The 19,440-nt window shown below is 42.3% G+C and overlaps 1 protein-coding gene across 1 annotated transcript in view; it reads left to right on the top strand.

Moving 5' to 3' along the window:
• Positions 1 to 19,440, top strand: part of LOC115131694 (voltage-dependent L-type calcium channel subunit alpha-1D-like) — a 190,148-nt gene that overhangs the window by 90,813 nt on the left and 79,895 nt on the right. Inside the window, exons 28-33 of the mRNA XM_065003103.1 lie at positions 982 to 1,140; positions 1,874 to 1,984; positions 3,500 to 3,583; positions 9,043 to 9,075; positions 12,048 to 12,176; positions 12,420 to 12,485. Coding sequence (XP_064859175.1) covers positions 982 to 1,140; positions 1,874 to 1,984; positions 3,500 to 3,583; positions 9,043 to 9,075; positions 12,048 to 12,176; positions 12,420 to 12,485 — 582 coding nt within the window. The remainder of the gene's footprint in view (positions 1 to 981; positions 1,141 to 1,873; positions 1,985 to 3,499; positions 3,584 to 9,042; positions 9,076 to 12,047; positions 12,177 to 12,419; positions 12,486 to 19,440) is intronic.

Here is a 19,440-nt window from a genome sequence, read left to right as displayed (position 1 = left end):
GGATACAAAAATAAAAAATGTTAAAAAGCAATGAGTCTGATGCAACAGAACAGAACGTTTAGCTTAAAACTTTGATAAACTATTATTTCTTCACATTATGAGAGCAGCAATGTGCACAAGGCAGTAGGCTAGGCGCAAATGTTTGTTCCATAATGCAATTCATGGGAAAACACTGTTGTCAAAACGCACCTGCGAGCGGTTTCATGTGACAGAGATAAAAATATCTGTTTGAAATTTAGAAAGAGGGGTTATGAAATATGCAACAACTAGCATGGGTTGTTAATATGACTAGGGCTGTGCCTTTGTGTACTGGACAATGAAAGAAAGATGATATAAAAGAATTGCCTCCACGGATATGGTCTGATTTTGGCCAGGCTACTTTGAAGAAAGGTAAGACATGCCTCATAATATGTACTGTTGTATGAAGCCTGCCTTCCATTACCAATGCATTTGCTGTTTGAGATGCTGTAGCAGCAGCTCTCACACTGTCTGACAGATTTTCCGCTCATCTATATCTGTATGCTGTACGAATGTGATAAATAAGATACATAACAAATATACTGTACACACGAGCCAGTTTAATTCCACAAAATTATACAGTGCATTCGGAAAGTGTTGCTTCACTTTGTCCACATTTTGTTACGTTACAGCCTTATTCTAAAATGGATTAAATTATTATTAATCTACATATAATAACCCAAAATGACAAAGTGAAAACAGGTTTTTCTATAAAATATATATATATATTTCTTTAAACAGAACTACCTTATTTACATTAGTATTCAGACACTTTACTCAGTACTTTGTTGAAGCACCTTTGTTAGCGATTACAGCCTGGAGTCTTCTTGGTTATTTTATTTAGCGGCTTATCAAAATGTTTATTGGCCAAAAGCCGGTTATTACCAGCTAACGGAAATCCTGGTGTATACTATACTGTGTGTACAGGTATGCAATGAATAACTGTGTGGGTTCTCTCTACAGCGGCAGTGTGTGGAGTATGCCCTGAAGGCCCGTCCGTTGAGGAGGTACATCCCTAAGAACCCCTACCAGTATAAGTTCTGGTACGTGGTCAACTCCACAGGGTTTGAGTACATCATGTTCGTCCTCATCATGCTCAACACACTCTGCCTGGCTGTGCAGGTAAGAAGAAGCTCAACCCAACCCATTCAGAGGCCGTAGTCTTGTCGTAACATTTGTTATTATACTCCGGTTATTAGAAATAAAAAAACATGATTGTTCTCCTTCCCTCCCTCTCTATTGTTCTATCTCGCTCTCTATCTCTCTCTCCGTCTCCATCTCTCCATCTATCTCTATCTCGCTCTCCATCTCTCTCTCCGTCTTCATCTCTCCATCTATCTCTATCTCGCTCTCCATCTTTCTCTCCGTCTCCATCTCTCCATCTATCTCTATCTCCCTCTCCATCTCTCTCTCCGTTTCCATCTCTCCATCTATCTCTATCTCGCTCTCCATCTCTCTCTCTGTCTCCATCTCCATCTATTTCTATCTCGCTCTCCATCTCTCTCTCCGTCTCCATCTATCTCCATCTCTCTCTCCGTCTCCATCTCTCCATCTATCTCTATCTCGCTCTCCATCTCTCTCTCTCCGTCTCCATCTCTCCATCTATCTCTATCTCGCTCTCCGTCTCCATCTCTCCATCTACCTCTATCTCCCTCTCCATCTCTCTCTCCGTCTCCATCTCTCCATCTATCTCTATCTCCCTCTCCATCTCTCTCTCCGTCTCCATCTCTCCATCTATCTCTATCTCCCTCTCCATCTCTCTCTCTATCTCCCTCTCCATCTCTCTCTCTATCTCCCTCTCCATCTCTCTCTCTATCTCCCTCTCCATCTCTCCATCTATCTCCCTCTCCTGTAGCACTATGGCCAGTCTGAAACATTTAACTATGTGATGGACATCCTCAACATGGTCTTCACTGCTGTTTTCACTGCAGAGATGGTGCTCAAACTCATCGCCTTCAAACCTCGGGTAAGGACACACACACAAACACACACCCGCAGACACACGCACACACAAATGCATGCATGTGTGCACACAGATGGACACACAGACGGACACACACACACATACATAGTCGTGCATCTCCCGTCTCACATAAATCCCCATTTGTCTATTTTGTGGGTGTATTGTCTGTGGATGTTATGTTTGTAGGTGTCTTTGGTCATTGTGTGTACAGTACCTTCATTTGTTGGTTGTTGACTTGTTTACACCCTGCCCTACCCCTTCCTGCTCCGCCCTACCCCTTCCTGCTCCTCCCTACCCCCTACTGTACCTGGTGGCCTACACACAGCTTTGTGTTGAGAAGAAGGACAGGGACCCAGTAAGAGACTGAGTGGTGTGGTGCAGTGCCTAGAGACAGGACTCTCTCTCTCTCTCTCTCTCTCTCTCTCTCTCTCACTCTCGCTCTCTTTCTCTTTCTCTCATTCTCTGTATCTCTCTCTCTCTTGCTGTCTCTCATTGTCTCTCTCTCTCTGTCTCTCTCCAACTCTCTCTCTGTCTCTGTCTCTCTCTCTCTCTCTCTCTCTCTCTCTCTCTCTCTCTGTGTCTCTGTATCTCTCTCTCTCGCTGTCTCTCTCTCTGTCTCTTTGTGACTCTCACCCACTAGTGACCTAGCTAACTTTCTAATACCTTAACATTTACAGTTCAGTAATTCTATCAACATGTTTTATTGCATACGGTCATTTACAATAAAGTTGTACAGTGGAATAAATGCATTAAGCATGCAGATAACATTTGAAAGTAACTGAAATGACACAGTATTAACCTCACCACCTAACCACTGCCTACTCCCCTGACCTCACTCAGGGGTATTTTGGGGACGCCTGGAATGTGTTCGACGCCCTGGTGGTGATGGGCAGCATAGTAGACATTGTGCTTAGTGAGATTGATGTAAGTAAGCCCCACCTAACCCTCCTTGGCCCCTCCCCTGATCTGTCCCGTCTGATCTGTCCGTGGTCATCTGTCCTCCCTCTATGTATCTATGTTCTGGTGTGTGTTCAAGAGGGTGTACCGTTACAGAACGTTTAGATAGAAAACTATTGTGTAGAACATATATGACTGTCAGATAGAATAGGCAATTGGCATTAGCTTTATTTGTTACATTTCTATCTGCGACATGCTGGATGTTTTACCTCACTGAATGCACCCGCTGGTCTTTGGTTATATGGCCTGCTGTTTCTGCTGACTTCAGCTCCTCTGCTACCAAAGGGCCTACTCAGTCTCTCTGTTATTGATTACTCAGGTCTTAATGGCTACTTTTCTATTTGTCTTTTTTCTCTCCTTCTCTGGCCCTACCTGCTGCCTCCCTACACAATCCTATTCACACTTATTCTCTTCTCATTTTCTCTCTCTCTCTCTCTCTCTCTCTCTCTCTCTCTCTCTCGTTCACAATAACATTATTGCCTCTGTCCTCTTCTCTGTTTTCTCTCTCTTTCTTTTTCATCCCCCTCTCTTCCCCTTGTGTGCTGTGGCTTCCGTTAACAGCACTATTTCACTGACGCGTGGAACACATTTGATGCCTTAATTGTAGTTGGTAGCGTCGTTGATATTGCTATCACTGAAGTGAATGTAAGTACTGCCTTTTCTGCCTCTCTCGTGGAACTGAAGCCTTACTATAACGCCAGAATTGACAGTAGCACCACCATTATTCCCAAGTGTGTTCTGAGATTGAGGAAGGTGCTTGTGCTTACATTCAGTGAACATTAGACTGAGAGAGTAATTCCAAGCATCTTCCTCATATCACTCTCCCTCTCCCCTCATGAATTCTATTATTTTACATTAGGCCCACAGTGCCCCCATGTTAGCTAGTTGGTACTACAATTCTGCTGCTCCTAATTTACAGTAATGCCCACAGTAAAATGAACACTCAAATCACTATAGATGATTAGGAAATGTACTGTATATGTGTCTACAAATAATCATCTGTAGAATAGATCCTATTGGCTTTTGTCATTGTTTGATAACATATGTTTAGGTCATATATCCATTGGCTATGTCTGTAAGGCTTCAGTTGGCTTTTGATTCTTGTCTTGTACTGTCCTGTCTGAAAAATGTACTGTCACTATTGAAATGAACCCCTTTACCTAGCTCAGTGTTTTTGTGCTACTCAGGTCTTATACAATGGGGTATTGTATTATATGGTATGATGTGATGAAATGTTTTATTGTTTGAACAGCTGTTACGATGCCTCTGTATACATGGACGTTTCCCGATAGAGGTGTCCCACGCTTTGTAACCATGGGGATCTATAGTTGGGTTACAGCCGTGTGATGTTGCTATGTATCCGCTTGGTTTTCTAACCCTTATACCTCTTGTTCATTCTGTTTCCATAGAAACTTGTAGAGGCAAGTATGGCAATGATCCATCTCCCTGTTTTGCGTGTTAATCTGTTTCATAACAACTTTATCTTCGGGACCCAATTTATAGTGTAAATGGATTAAGAAACTCAATACAATTAGTCATCTAGTGTTTTATCGTCTTGGTCAAAGAATTGTTCTGAATTAATGTCATTAAAAAAGCTATAGGAAATCTAGAGAGTCATCTGTTAATCAGATAACCCAAGTTAAGTCTTGGCCTGGTATAGTTATTGTGTCAAGACAGGGTAAAATGCTGGATGACTGCTACTTCCAGCTACTGTAACAGACTACTGCTGTAACATTGTTCTCTGCATGGCCTTGATGGACAGTGCTCTATTAAAATGACTGCTACTAACATAACTTTACTAACGTAGCACTCTTTTAGGTCACATACAGCACTGTGCAATGCTCATACATAATGTCAATAATGTGTTTAATCAATACATATCCCAGACTGTACCCTCTGACAATGAACACACACATACACACACACACACACACACACACACACACACACACACACGTACATTGTTTTTCATATTGAGTAGATTCAGTAAAGGTGCTTATTTATAGGTGAAGTGTAGCAGAGCCTTACTGCTCAACTCTCTCCCCCTCTTCCCTCTCTCTCTCTATGTCTCCGAGTGCTCTACTTTCTGAGCTGCAGTGCTGTTTCTCTGGAGTCACCATATGTCAGTGTGTCAGTGTCTGTTCCTAGTTTATGTGGATATGAATGGGTTAGTGTCTGTTCCTAGTTTATGTGGATATGAATGGGTTGGTGTCTGTTCCTAGTTTATGTGGATATGAATGGGTTAGTGTCTGTTCCTAGTTTATGTGGATATGAATGTGTTAGTGTCTGTTCCTAGTTTATGTGGATATGAATGTGTTTGTGTCTGTTCCTAGTTTATGTGGATATGAATATGTTTGTGTCTGTTCCTAGTTTATGTGGATATGAATATGTTTGTGTCTGTTCCTAGTTTATGTGGATATGAATATGTTTGTGTCTGTTCCTAGTTTATGTGGATATGAATGTGTTAGTGTCTGTTCCTAGTTTATGTGGATATGAATATGTTTGTGTCTGTTCCTAGTTTATGTGGATATGAATGTGTTAGTGTCTGTTCCTAGTTTATGTGGATATGAATGTGTTAGTGTCTGTTCCTAGTTTATGTGGATATGAATGTGTTAGTGTCTGTTCCTAGTTTATGTGGATATGAATGGGTTAGTGTCTGTTCCTAGTTTATGTGGATATGAATGTGTTAGTGTATGTTCCTAGTTTATGTGGATATGAATGTGTTAGTGTCTGTTCCTAGTTTATGTGGATATGAATGTGTTAGTGTCTGTTCCTAGTTTATGTGGATATGAATGTGTTAGTGTCTGTTCCTAGTTTATGTGGATATGAATGTGTTAGTGTCTGTGAATGTGTTAGTGCATGAGTGTCTGTGTGAGAGCTGGTGTGTTTTTCCTGTATTTAACATGCATATGTTGGATACTTATGCATGTTGGTGTGTGTGCGCGCGTGCTTCCGTGTGTTTATGTGTTAAAGTCAGGCCTTCTATATGTGTGTTGTTTGATGGTTTGGTGTTGATTTCACAAGGCCTTTGACAGAGGACCTTGCGAGGCCCATTTCATCTTTCATTGACTGTTGGTTTGCATGCTGCTGTTCTGTCCCACTGTCTGTCATAGACTAGATCAGAAACTCCACTCAATTGGGCTGTTTTAACTTGTGATCTAGGATCTATGTTTATGTGTGGCTATATTATAGCTGCTCATTGTTGTTAGCCAATCACTGGGCTGTGTACCTCTTCTCCTGATGCATGCTGGGAAAGTGTCAGGTGTTCCCATCCCCCTAACATCCTCCCCATGTCCTGCCCCCCCCCCCCCCCCATCAACCCACAGATGGCACGTGGCCCTGCACCGGTCAGTCCCGTCCACTTGCTCACTAACCATTTGTGACACTTTGTGAAGTTTGACCCTCCTCTCTCGCCATACCTCCTCTTATCTGTTTCTCCTCCAGACAGAATGCCCCTGGAGCTCAGAGCAAAGCTAGGGCACAATGCTACACATAGAAATAGAATGTACCGACAGAGGTGATTTAATATGGGATTAAGAAACATACTTTTACATTATATTTATTTCCACAGCTTTGTGTAGGGTCTGCTTCTGCTTAGCAACACAATTAAAGCAGCACGGTCAATATTAATTTCAATCGGGGTCAAAGTTGAATCACAAACACAGGCAATGTAGATAGATGCACATGGAACTAAAAGTAGCAGGCTAAACTCATGTTAATTTACAATCAGTGTATGAGCCTCATGTAAGAACCAGTGTACTTACAGCCCATCAGCAGGTGTGATGGAAGTTATCATGACTGTCATGTCTATCACACTGATGGTGCTTCAATCAATGCAGTAGCTGACTGTGAGGTTCTTTGTTGATCTTGTGTTTATGTCTCTGTGAGTGATTGTCTCTGTCTTCTGTTCTGTCTTCCTATGTAGTGAGCTCTTAAAGCTCACAATGGAGCTCATGTGTAGAGAAGGTCCAGGTGTGTAGCCTTCAGTCAGGTGCATGGCCATTTCTTTTTTCTCTCTCTCTCTTGCTCTCTCTCTTAACTATTTCAGTCACTTGATATTTCTCACCGCTGTCTCTTCCTTCCTCTATTATGTTTCTCTCCCTTTCTTTCGTTCCCTCTCTCCCTTTCTCTACCCCAAACATTCCATCTTTCTCTCTCTCTCTCTCTCTCTCTCTCTCTCTCTCTCTCTCTCTCTCTTCCTCTCCTGCCTCCCCTCACTCTCTCTCTTTAACCCCTCTCTCCCTGCACTGGACGATGAGAGCGCCCCCTAGCGGTGACTCTGATGCAGGTCACTGACTGACTCGACATGCATGGGGTTGCTGCGTGTGATGCTAACAGATACCACTAACGGCTCCTAATGCCGCCTCCTCCTCATCATCAAAACTTGACTTGCGTGTATATGTGCGGTGCTTGTGTGCAACAACATGGCGATGCTGAATGCATGCTCTATCAAACGCTGTTGGTTGACCAGGATTAGCTAAAGAACCTCCTCAAGCTTTATTATTCCATGTGTTATGATTTCTTGCTCATTCCGCACCTCATAACGTTCCTGTTGTTCAGCGTGAACCACTGCGCTGTAGGAGATGAATGAACTGAAGGCATGTCTGTCTGGAGTTACTCTACTCATACTTTCTTTTTTACTGTTACTGTGAAATCATACATCTGAAATCATACAATGGTTCATAGTTTCTCTCACAGTTTCTTTCACAGTTTTCACAGCTGTGTTTTAATGAAAAATATACTGTTTTCCCATATAGGTGCATTTTAAAGGCCCAGTGCAGTCAAAAACCTTGTATTATATATATTTACACACTATAAGGTTGGAATAATACTGTGAAATTGTGAAAATTATGTTAATGCCATTTTAGTGTCAGAGGTGTTTGCAAAGTACCTGAAATTAAAACCTGTTTTGGTGGGATGGAGTTTTGGCCTTCCATGGTGACATCACCATGCTGTAAATGAGTTAATAGACCACTCCCAGACAGTCCTAGCAACATTCTCGCTTCAGAAATTGCCCTTTGCTAAGAAGCTGTTGTTGTTTCTTTTTGACCATTTTAATGAAGTTACTTAATTGTTACCCAGAAATTATTTGATATTGAGATAAACAACAGCTGCATTGGACCTTTAAGAGTTGTGACTGATACAATATGATATGTTAAAACACCTTTGACTCCCTTTGTAGGTAATATTTTACTAAATCTGTGTTTGTGTGGATTTGTGTGGGAGAAAGCGAGAGTGTCAGTTAGCAAAAGACAGTGTTTGATTTACAGTTTTAGCCTGCATGTCCAGCCCCTTAAGTGAAATGTTGAAGTAGAAAAACTGAATGTAAGTAATCTGAAAGTCATCTTTGGACAAGACGTTATATGAGTAGAAGGGGAGAAGAGGTTGTAGTATTATAACCGGTTGACAGGTATAAATGGGTTATATATGGGACTATCACTAAAATAACACTGTTATAGTCATGTTAACATTATGTTTGGAACATCATGTCCATAAGCATCATAATAACAGTCTGTGTCAGTCAAATAATGTTTCAGAAACATTGTTATAGCATTATCCATATGTAGAGCCACAAGCTTTTTCATCTTGCTGTTTAAACCATTTAAAACCATTACGATAATGTATGTCAGTCATTCCCATTACACAGGGTGAGTGATAAAGTTGTGTTTCAGTCTTAAATGTTAACTTAAGTGTTATATTGTCTTACTGCTATGTCAGTCTTAAATGCAACGTAAGCACCACATAGAAGTTCTTAACCATCACAGTATGTTGTCTGACAGTCTTAAACATTTACAGTGTTAAGATTCTGTTCTGCGTGTCATCACCGTTATGTTACATAGAGGTTGTGATTTAGGTGTGAGTCGGTCGGTCTTTCAATGTTACAAAAACAGTGTATAAACGTCAAGTGTAGAGACAATGTTGAGTGTCAGTCTTAAACCTAACGTAAGTTTAATTTAAGCATAGTGACAGTATATGTAGTTATGTGTGTTTTTAATGGTGCATACGTCTTAAACATGGTGATAATATTGTGTTAAAGTATAAGGGAGACCTGAGGGTTGTGATAACGATGTGTGAGTCATTAACACAGGTCTTTGATTTTAAAGCCTACGGAGGCTCCTCAGTTGGATGAGTCGGGGGTAAGATGCTCTTCCCCCAATCAGGGCCCTGCCTGTCTTCTCTGGGCTTGCATTGGTTTATGTTGGTCTTTATTTTATCGTCTTCAATCTATATAACCTTCTCTAGTCTTCTACATGGCCTTTTTCTAGAACCTTGCCTTTTTAATTTATACAATTAAAAAGTTCTGTTTTCATTTTGAGATTGGTTTGGTTTGGTTTCTTTACTGTTCTTTTTGGTTGTATTTTTTGTTTGAGTTTTTCTGCTCTTCATTTTCCTTTTTTGGTTTGGGGTTATTATTTTGAAAGAGAGTGTGTCGGTCACTCAAACGTGGCGGGGTGCATCCCCATGGTGAGGGCGGTTCTGTCCGCTCCTCCTCACGTTTGTATCGCTGCCACCGCTGCATGGTCTCTGCTGTGCCATGTGCCCTCTGCCTGCGGCAGTGACCCATGGATGACCCCATGGGGTTGGGATCATGACCTCTGCTATGACCTCTGACCTCTCTGGGGGGGTCAGTCCCACTGTGACTCCGCATGCAGTGACTCTGGACCGAGGGTGCCATGCTTGTGCTGATGTGTCCAGTCAAGTTATGGCAAGGTTTTCTTTCCTACAGCATGCACCCTGTCCCTCTTGTCCTCCCTGTAGGTCTGTCTGTACTGTAGCAGGGCTCCTGGCAAAACTTCACCACCAGCCTCTTAGATACAGTTACATAGCAGATACACTCCAGCTAAACTGCATATGGGAATACTCCTCCCACTCTGTCACTCTAAACTCCTCCCACAGAGTTTACCCCACCGCTGTTTCCCCAAGTTCTCGTCATCAGGGCTACAACAAATGTATGAAATGGTTGGTGGTCCCTGAGGAGAGGGTTGGGAAACTCTGCCCTAGTAGATGCAACAAGTCCTGGATTCGTCTGGTTTGAACAGAAAGTGTCTTGATGTCCATAACATGATACTTAGATTAATGTGAAATATAATGCAAACTTGATCAAAGATGAATCACAAGGATACGTAAAATCACCACCATCCCTCAAACAACCCTCAGAGATGTTAGTTGAGTAAAGATGCAATACATGCTGAATCAGCTCATATATACAGTGGGGCAAAATTGTATTTAGTCAGCCACCAATTGTGCAAGTTCTCCCACTTGAAAAGATGAGAGAGGCCTGTAATTTTCATCATAGGTACACTTCAACTATGACAGACAAAATGAGACAAAAAAAATCCAGAAAATCACATTGTAGGATTTTTAATTAATTTATTTGCACATTATGGTGGAAAATAAGTATTTGGTCAATAACAAAAGTTTATCTCAATACTTTGTTATATACCCTTTGTTGGCAATGACAGAGGTCAAACGTTTTCTGTAAGTCTTCACAAGCTTTTCACACACTGTTGCTGGTATTTTGGCCCATTCCTCCATGCAGATCTCCTCTAGAGCAGTGATGTTTTGGGGCTGTTGCTGGGCAACACAGACTTTCAACTCCCTCCAAAGATTTTCTATGGGGTTGAGATTTGGAGACTGGCTAGGCCACTCCAGGACCTTGAAATGCTTCTTATGAAGCCACTCCTTCATTGCCCAGGTGGTGTGTTTGGGATCATTGTCATGCTGAAAGACCCAGCCACGTTTCATCTTCAATGCCCTTGCTGATGGAAAGAGGTTTTCACTCAAAATCTCATGATACATGGCCCCATTCATTCTTTCCTTTACACGGATCAGTCGTCCTGGTCCCTTTGCAGAAAAACAGCCCCAAAGCATGATGTTTCTACCCCCATGCTTCACAGTAGGTATGGTGTTCTTTGGATGCAACTCAGCATTCTTTGTTCTCCAAACACGACGAGTTGAGTTTTTACCAAAAAGTTATATTTTGGTTTGATCTGACCATATGACATTCTCCACATCTTCTTCTGGATCATCCAAATGCTCTCTAGCAAACTTCAGACGGGCCTGGACATGTACTGGCTTAAGCAGGGGGACACGTCTGGCACTGCAGGATTTGAGTCCCTGGCGGCGTAGTGTGTTACTGATGGTAGGCTTTGTTACTTTGGTCCCAGCTCTCTGCAGGTCATTCACTAGGTCCCCCAGTGTGGTTCTGGGATTTTTGCTCACCGTTCTTGTGATCATTTTGACCCCACGGGGTCAGATCTTGCATGGAGCCCCAGACCGAGGGAGATTATCAGTGGTCTTATATGTCTTCCTTTTCCTAATAATTGCTCCCACAGTTGATTTCTTCAAACCAAGCTGCTTACCTATTGCAGATTCAGTCTTCCCAGCCTGGTGGAGGTCTACAATTGTGTTTCTGGTGTCCTTTGACAGCTCTTTGGTCTTGACCATAGTGGAGTTTGGAGTGTGACTGTTTGAGGTTGTGGACAGGTGTCTTTTATACTGATAACAAGTTCAAACAGGTGCCATTAATACAGGTAACGAGTGGAGGACAGAGGAGCCTCTTAAAGAAGAAGTTACAGGTCTGTGAGAGCCAGAAATCTTGCTTGTTTGTAGGTGACCATATACTTGTTTTCCACCATAATAATTTCATTAAAAATCCTACAATGAGATTTTCTGGATTTTTTTTTCTCATTTTGTCTGTCATAGTTGAAGTGTACCTATGATGAAAATTACAGGTCTCTCTCATCTTTTTAAGTGGGAGAACTTGCACAATTGGTGGCTGACTAAATACTTTTTTGCCCCACTGTATCTCACATCTCAGTCTCAGTAAAGGCCAATCACCTTTAGTATCAACATTTGATTTAGTATACATGCATGTAGTACTTTTAAGTGCTGGTCCAGGCATTGAAGCACAGCCAGGTTCCCTGTGTACACAGGTTATTCCTTTTCATGGTTTTGAGTGTGAGTACCTTTTGAACTCTACATACTGTATATTCTTTCTCCTGCGAACCGGCCACCTTCCATTCTAGTCTGAGCGCAAACCCTCATGCTGGCTTTCTACAAACACACACACACTCCGATCCTCTGATGCTGCCTCCGTCTCCTACAGAACACGGAGGACAGTGCTCGCATCTCCATCACCTTCTTCCGACTGTTCCGAGTCATGCGATTGGTCAAGCTGCTGAGTAGAGGGGAGGGCATCCGCACCCTCCTGTGGACCTTCATCAAGTCCTTTCAGGTGAGTAGGCATCATCCACTCAGCTCATTTACCAGGCTATTAATGAATTGGATTATCTCTGGTCTCTTTCTTTCTCTCTCCTTCCCTCTCACTTTCTGTCTTCCTCTTTCTTTCTTTAGTTCTTTCTCTCACTCTTTCATTCAAATTTTCCTTCTTTCATTCTCATTCTCCTTACCATTTATCTCATTCTTCTCGCTCTCATTCTCGCTGTCTCTCACTCTTCCTCTTTCTCTCTCCCTCCAGGCTCTGCCCTATGTCGCCCTTCTGATCGCCATGCTCTTCTTCATCTATGCTGTCATCGGCATGCAGGTGAGTCACTGAAACTGAGAAACTATTTGTTACTAAATCATTCTCCCCAAAATATCTTCTTCATCTCACAGTACAGCCTCACTAAACCTCTTCATAAAGAGTAGCAGTACCCCTGGGTCAGTCTCAAAGTAACAGCCTCACTAAACCTCTTCATAAAGAGTAGCAGTACACCTGGGTCAGTCTCATAGTAACAGCCTCAGTAAACCTCTTTATAAAGAGTAGCAGTACCCCTGGGTCAGTCTCAGAGTAACAGCCTTACTTAACCTCTTTATAAAGAGTAGCAGTACACCTGGGTCAATCTCATAGTAACAGCCTCAGTAAACCTCTTCATAAAGAGTAGCAGTACACCTGGGTCAGTCTCATAGTAACAGCCTCAGTAAACCTCTTTATAAAGAGTAGCAGTACCCCTGGGTCAGTCTCACAGTAACAGCCTTACTTAACCTCTTTATAAAGAGTAGCAGTACACCTGGGTCAGTCTCACAGTAACAGCCTTACTTAACCTCTTTATAAAGAGTAGCAGTACACCTGGGTCAGTCTCACAGTAACAGCCTTACTTAACCTCTTTATAAAGAGTAGCAGTACACCTGGGTCAGTCTCACAGTAACAGCCTTACTTAACCTCTTTATAAAGAGTAGCAGTACACCTTGGTCAGTCTCACAGTAACAGCCTTACTTAACCTCTTTATAAAGAGTAGCCGTACCCCTGGGTCAGTCTCACAGTAACAGCCTTACTTAACCTCTTTATAAAGAGTAGCAGTACACCTGGGTCAGTCTCACAGTAACAGCCTTACTTAACCTCTTTATAAAGAGTAGCAGTACACCTGGGTCAGTCTCATAGTAACAGCCTTACTTAACCTCTTTATAACGAGTAGCAGTACTCCTGGGTCAGTCTCACAGTAACAGCCTTACTTAACCTCTTTATAAAGAGTAGCAGTACACCTGGGTCAGTCTCACAGTAACAGCCTTACATAACCTCTTTATAAAGAGTAGCAGTACACCTGGGTCAGTCGCACAGTAACAGCCTTACTTAACCTCTTTATAAAGAGTAGCAGTACACCTGGGTCAGTCTCACAGTAACAGCCTTACTTAACCTCTTTATAAAGAGTAGCAGTACCCCTGGGTCAGTCTCATAGTAACAGCCTTACTTAACCTCTTTATAAAGAGTAGCAGTACACATGGGTCAGTCTCACAGTAACAGCCTTACTTAACCTCTTTATAAAGAGTAGCAGTACACCTGGGTCAGTCTCACAGTAACAGCCTCAGTAAACCTCTTTATAAAGATTAGCAGTACCCCTGCGTCAGTCTCATAGTAACAGCCTTACTTAACCTCTTTATAAAGAGTAGCAGTACACCTGGGTCAGTCTCACAGTAACAGCCTTACTTAACCTCTTTATAAAGAGTAGCGTTACACCTGGGTCAGTCTCACAGTAACAGCCTTACTTAACCTCTTTATAAAGAGTAGCAGTACACCTGGGTCAGTCTCACAGTAACAGCCTTACTTAACCTCTTTATAAAGAGTAGCAGTACCCCTGGGTCAGTCTCACAGTAACAGCCTTACTTAACCTCTTTATAAAGAGTAGCAGTACACCTGGGTCAGTCTCACAGTAACAGCCTTACTTAACCTCTTTATAAAGAGTAGCAGTACACCTGGGTCAGTCTCACAGTAACAGCCTTACTTAACCTCTTTATAAAGAGTAGCAGTACACCTGGGTCAGTCTCACAGTAACAGCCTTACTTAACCTATTTATAAAGAGTAGCAGTACACCTGGGTCAGTCTCACAGTAACATCCTTACTTAACCTCTTTATAAAGAGTAGCAGTACACCTGGGTCAGTCTCACAGTAACAGCCTTACTTAACCTCTTTATAAAGAGTAGCCGTACCCCTGGGTCAGGCTCACAGTAACAGCCTTACTTAACCTCTTTATAAAGAGTAGCAGTACACCTGGGTCAGTCTCACAGTAACAGCCTTACTTAACCTCTTTATAAAGAGTAGCAGTACACCTGGGTCAGTCTCACAGTAACAGCCTCAGTAAACCTCTTTATAAAGATTAGCAGTACCCCTGCGTCAGTCTCATAGTAACAGCCTTACTTAACCTCTTTATAAAGAGTAGCAGTACACCTGGGTCAGTCTCACAGTAACAGCCTTACTTAACCTCTTTATAAAGAGTAGCAGTACACCTGGGTCAGTCTCACAGTAACAGCCTTACTTAACCTCTTTATAAAGAGTAGCAGTACACCTGGGTCAGTCTCATAGTAACAGCCTTACTTAACCTCTTTATAACGAGTAGCAGTACTCCTGGGTCAGTCTCACAGTAACAGCCTTACTTAACCTCTTTATAAAGAGTAGCAGTACACCTGGGTCAGTCTCACAGTAACAGCCTTACTTAACCTCTTTATAAATAGTAGCAGTACCCTGGGTCAGGCTCACAGTAACAGCCTTACTTAACCTCTTTATAAAGAGTAGCAGTACACCTGGGTCAGTCTCACAGTAACAGCCTTACTTAACCTCTTTATAAAGAGTAGCAGTACACCTGGGTCAGTCTCACAGTAACAGCCTTACATAACCTCTTTATAAAGAGTAGCAGTACACCTGGGTCAGTCGCACAGTAACAGCCTTACTTAACCTCTTTATAAAGAGTAGCAGTACACCTGGGTCAGTCTCACAGTAACAGCCTTACTTAACCTCTTTATAAAGAGTAGCAGTACCCCTGGGTCAGTCTCATAGTAACAGCCTTACTTAACCTCTTTATAAAGAGTAGCAGTACACCTGGGTCAGTCTCACAGTAACAGCCTTACTTAACCTCTTTATAAAGAGTAGCAGTACACCTGGGTCAGCCTCACAGTAACAGTCTCAGTAAACCTCTTTATAAAGATTAGCAGTACCCCTGCGTCAGTCTCATAGTAACAGCCTTACTTAACCTCTTTATAAAGAGTAGCAGTACACCTGGGTCAGTCTCACAGTAACAGCCTTACTTAACCTCTTTATAAAGAGTAGCGTACACCTGGGTCAGTCTCACAGTAACAGCCTTACTTAACCTCTTTATAAAGAGTAGCAGTACACCTGGGTCAGTCTCACAGTAACAGCCTTACTTAACCTCTTTATAAAGAGTAGCAGTACACCTGGGTCAGTCTCACAGTAACAGCCTTACTTAACCTCTTTATAAAGAGTAGCAGTACACCTGGGTCAGTCTCACAGTAACAGCCTTACTTAACCTCTTTATAAAGAGTAGCCGTACCCCTGGGTCAGTCTCACAGTAACAGCCTTACTTAACCTCTTTATAAAGAGTAGCAGTACACCTGGGTCAGTCTCACAGTAACAGCCTTACTTAACCTCTTTATAAAGAGTAGCGTTACACCTGGGTCAGTCTCACAGTAACAGCCTTACTTAACCTCTTTATAAAGAGTAGCAGTACACCTGGGTCAGTCTCACAGTAACAGCCTTACTTAACCTCTTTATAAAGAGTAGCCGTACCCCTGGGTCAGTCTCACAGTAACAGCCTTACTTAACCTCTTTATAAAGAGTAGCAGTACACCTGGGTCAGTCTCACAGTAACAGCCTTACTTAACCTCTTTATAAAGAGTAGCAGTACACCTGGGTCAGTCTCACAGTAACAGCCTTATTTAACCTCTTTATAAAGAGTAGCAGTACACCTGGGTCAGTCTCACAGTAACAGCCTTACTTAACCTCTTTATAAAGAGTAGCAGTACACCTGGGTCAGTCTCACAGTAACATCCTTACTTAACCTCTTTATAAAGAGTAGCAGTACACCTGGGTCAGTCTCACAGTAACAGCCTTACTTAACCTCTTTATAAAGAGTAGCCGTACCCCTGGGTCAGGCTCACAGTAACAGCCTTACTTAACCTCTTTATAAAGAGTAGCAGTACACCTGGGTCAGTCTCACAGTAACAGCCTTACTTAACCTCTTTATAAAGAGTAGCAGTACACCTGGGTCAGTCTCACAGTAACAGCCTCAGTAAACCTCTTTATAAAGATTAGCAGTACCCTGCGTCAGTCTCATAGTAACAGCCTTACTTAACCTCTTTATAAAGAGTAGCAGTACACCTGGGTCAGTCTCACAGTAACAGCCTTACTTAACCTCTTTATAAAGAGTAGCAGTACACCTGGGTCAGTCTCACAGTAACAGCCTTACTTAACCTCTTTATAAAGAGTAGCAGTACACCTGGGTCAGTCTCATAGTAACAGCCTTACTTAACCTCTTTATAACGAGTAGCAGTACTCCTGGGTCAGTCTCACAGTAACAGCCTTACTTAACCTCTTTATAAAGAGTAGCAGTACACCTGGGTCAGTCTCACAGTAACAGCCTTACTTAACCTCTTTATAAATAGTAGCCGTACCCCTGGGTCAGGCTCACAGTAACAGCCTTACTTAACCTCTTTATAAAGAGTAGCAGTACACCTGGGTCAGTCTCACAGTAACAGCCTTACTTAACCTCTTTATAAAGAGTAGCAGTACACCTGGGTCAGTCTCACAGTAACAGCCTTACATAACCTCTTTATAAAGAGTAGCAGTACACCTGGGTCAGTCGCACAGTAACAGCCTTACTTAACCTCTTTATAAAGAGTAGCAGTACACCTGGGTCAGTCTCACAGTAACAGCCTTACTTAACCTCTTTATAAAGAGTAGCAGTACCCCTGGGTCAGTCTCATAGTAACAGCCTTACTTAACCTCTTTATAAAGAGTAGCAGTACACCTGGGTCAGTCTCACAGTAACAGCCTTACTTAACCTCTTTATAAAGAGTAGCAGTACACCTGGGTCAGTCTCACAGTAACAGCCTCAGTAAACCTCTTTATAAAGATTAGCAGTACCCCTGCGTCAGTCTCATAGTAACAGCCTTACTTAACCTCTTTATAAAGAGTAGCAGTACACCTGGGTCAGTCTCACAGTAACAGCCTTACTTAACCTCTTTATAAAGAGTAGCGTTACACCTGGGTCAGTCTCACAGTAACAGCCTTACTTAACCTCTTTATAAAGAGTAGCAGTACACCTGGGTCAGTCTCACAGTAACAGCCTTACTTAACCTCTTTATAAAGAGTAGCCGTACCCCTGGGTCAGTCTCACAGTAACAGCCTTACTTAACCTCTTTATAAAGAGTAGCAGTACACCTGGGTCAGTCTCACAGTAACAGCCTTACTTAACCTCTTTATAAAGAGTAGCAGTACACCTGGGTCAGTCTCACAGTAACAGCCTTACTTAACCTCTTTATAAAGAGTAGCAGTACACCTGGGTCAGTCTCACAGTAACAGCCTTACTTAACCTCTTTATAAAGAGTAGCAGTACACCTGGGTCAGTCTCACAGTAACAGCCTTACTTAACCTCTTTATAAAGAGTAGCAGTACACCTGGGTCAGTCTCACAGTAACAGCCTTACTTAACCTCTTTATAAAGAGTAGCCGTACCCCTGGGTCAGTCTCATAGTAACAGACTTACTTAACCTCTTTATAAAGAGTAGCAGTACACCTGGGTCAGTCTCACAGTAACAGCCTTACTTAACCTCTTTATAAAGAGTAGCAGTACACCTGGGTCAGTCTCACAGTAACAGCCTTACTTAACCTCTTTATAAAGAGTAGCAGTACACCTGGGTCAGTCTCACAGTAACAGCCTTACTTAACCTCTTTATAAAGAGTAGCAGTACACCTGGGTCAGTCTCACAGTAACAGCCTTACTTAACCTCTTTATAAAGAGTAGCAGTACACCTGGGTCAGTCTCACAGTAACAGCCTCAGTAAACCTCTTTATAAAGATTAGCAGTATCCCTGCGTCAGTCTCATAGTAACAGCCTTACTTAACCTCTTTATAAAGAGTAGCAGTACACCTGGGTCAGTCTCACAGTAACAGCCTTACTTAACCTCTTTATAAAGAGTAGCAGTACACCTGGGTCAGTCTCACAGTAACAGCCTTACTTAACCTCTTTATAAAGAGTAGCAGTACACCTGGGTCAGTCTCACAGTAACAGCCTTACTTAACCTCTTTATAAAGAGTAGCAGTACACCTGGGTCAGTCTCACAGTAACAGCCTTACTTAACCTCTTTATAAAGAGTAGCAGTACACCTGGGTCAGTCTCACAGTAACAGCCTTACTTAACCTCTTTATAAAGAGTAGCAGTACACCTGGGTCAGTCTCACAGTAACAGCCTTACTTAACCTCTTTATAAAGAGTAGCAGTACACCTGGGTCAGTCTCACAGTAACAGCCTTACTTAACCTCTTTATAAAGAGTAGCAGTACACCTGGGTCAGTCTCACAGTAACAGCCTTACTAACCTCTTTATAAAGAGTAGCAGTACACCTGGGTCAGTCTCACAGTAACAGCCTTACTTAACCTCTTTATAAAGAGTAGCAGTACACCTGGGCCAGTCTCACAGTAACAGCCTTACTTAACCTCTTTATAAAGAGTAGCAGTACACCTGGGTCAGTCTCATAGTAACAGCCTTACTTAACCTCTTTATAAAGAGTAGCAGTACACCTGGGTCAGTCTCACAGTAACAGCCTTACTTAACCTCTTTATAAAGAGTAGCAGTACACCTGGGTCAGTCTCACAGTAACAGCCTTACTTAACCTCTTTATAAAGAGTAGCAGTACACCTGGGTCAGTCTCACAGTAACAGCCTTACTTAACCTCTTTATAAAGAGTAGCAGTACACCTGGGTCAGTCTCACAGTAACAGCCTTACTTAACCTCTTTATAAAGAGTAGCAGTACACCTGGGTCAGTCTCACAGTAACAGCCTTACTTAACCTCTTTATAAAGAGTAGCAGTACACCTGGGTCAGTCTCACAGTAACAGCCTTACTTAACCTCTTTATAAAGAGTAGCAGTACACCTGGGTCAGTCTCACAGTAACAGCCTTACTTAACCTCTTTATAAAGAGTAGCAGTACACCTGGGTCAGTCTCACAGTAACAGCCTTACTTAACCTCTTTATAAAGAGTAGCAGTACACCTG

This window comes from Oncorhynchus nerka, linkage group LG2 (assembly GCF_034236695.1).
Source record: "Oncorhynchus nerka isolate Pitt River linkage group LG2, Oner_Uvic_2.0, whole genome shotgun sequence".
NCBI classification, from domain to species: domain Eukaryota; kingdom Metazoa; phylum Chordata; class Actinopteri; order Salmoniformes; family Salmonidae; genus Oncorhynchus; species Oncorhynchus nerka.
The sequence above is the reverse complement of the archived record's forward strand: the minus strand, read 5'-3'. Positions and strand labels throughout refer to the sequence as shown.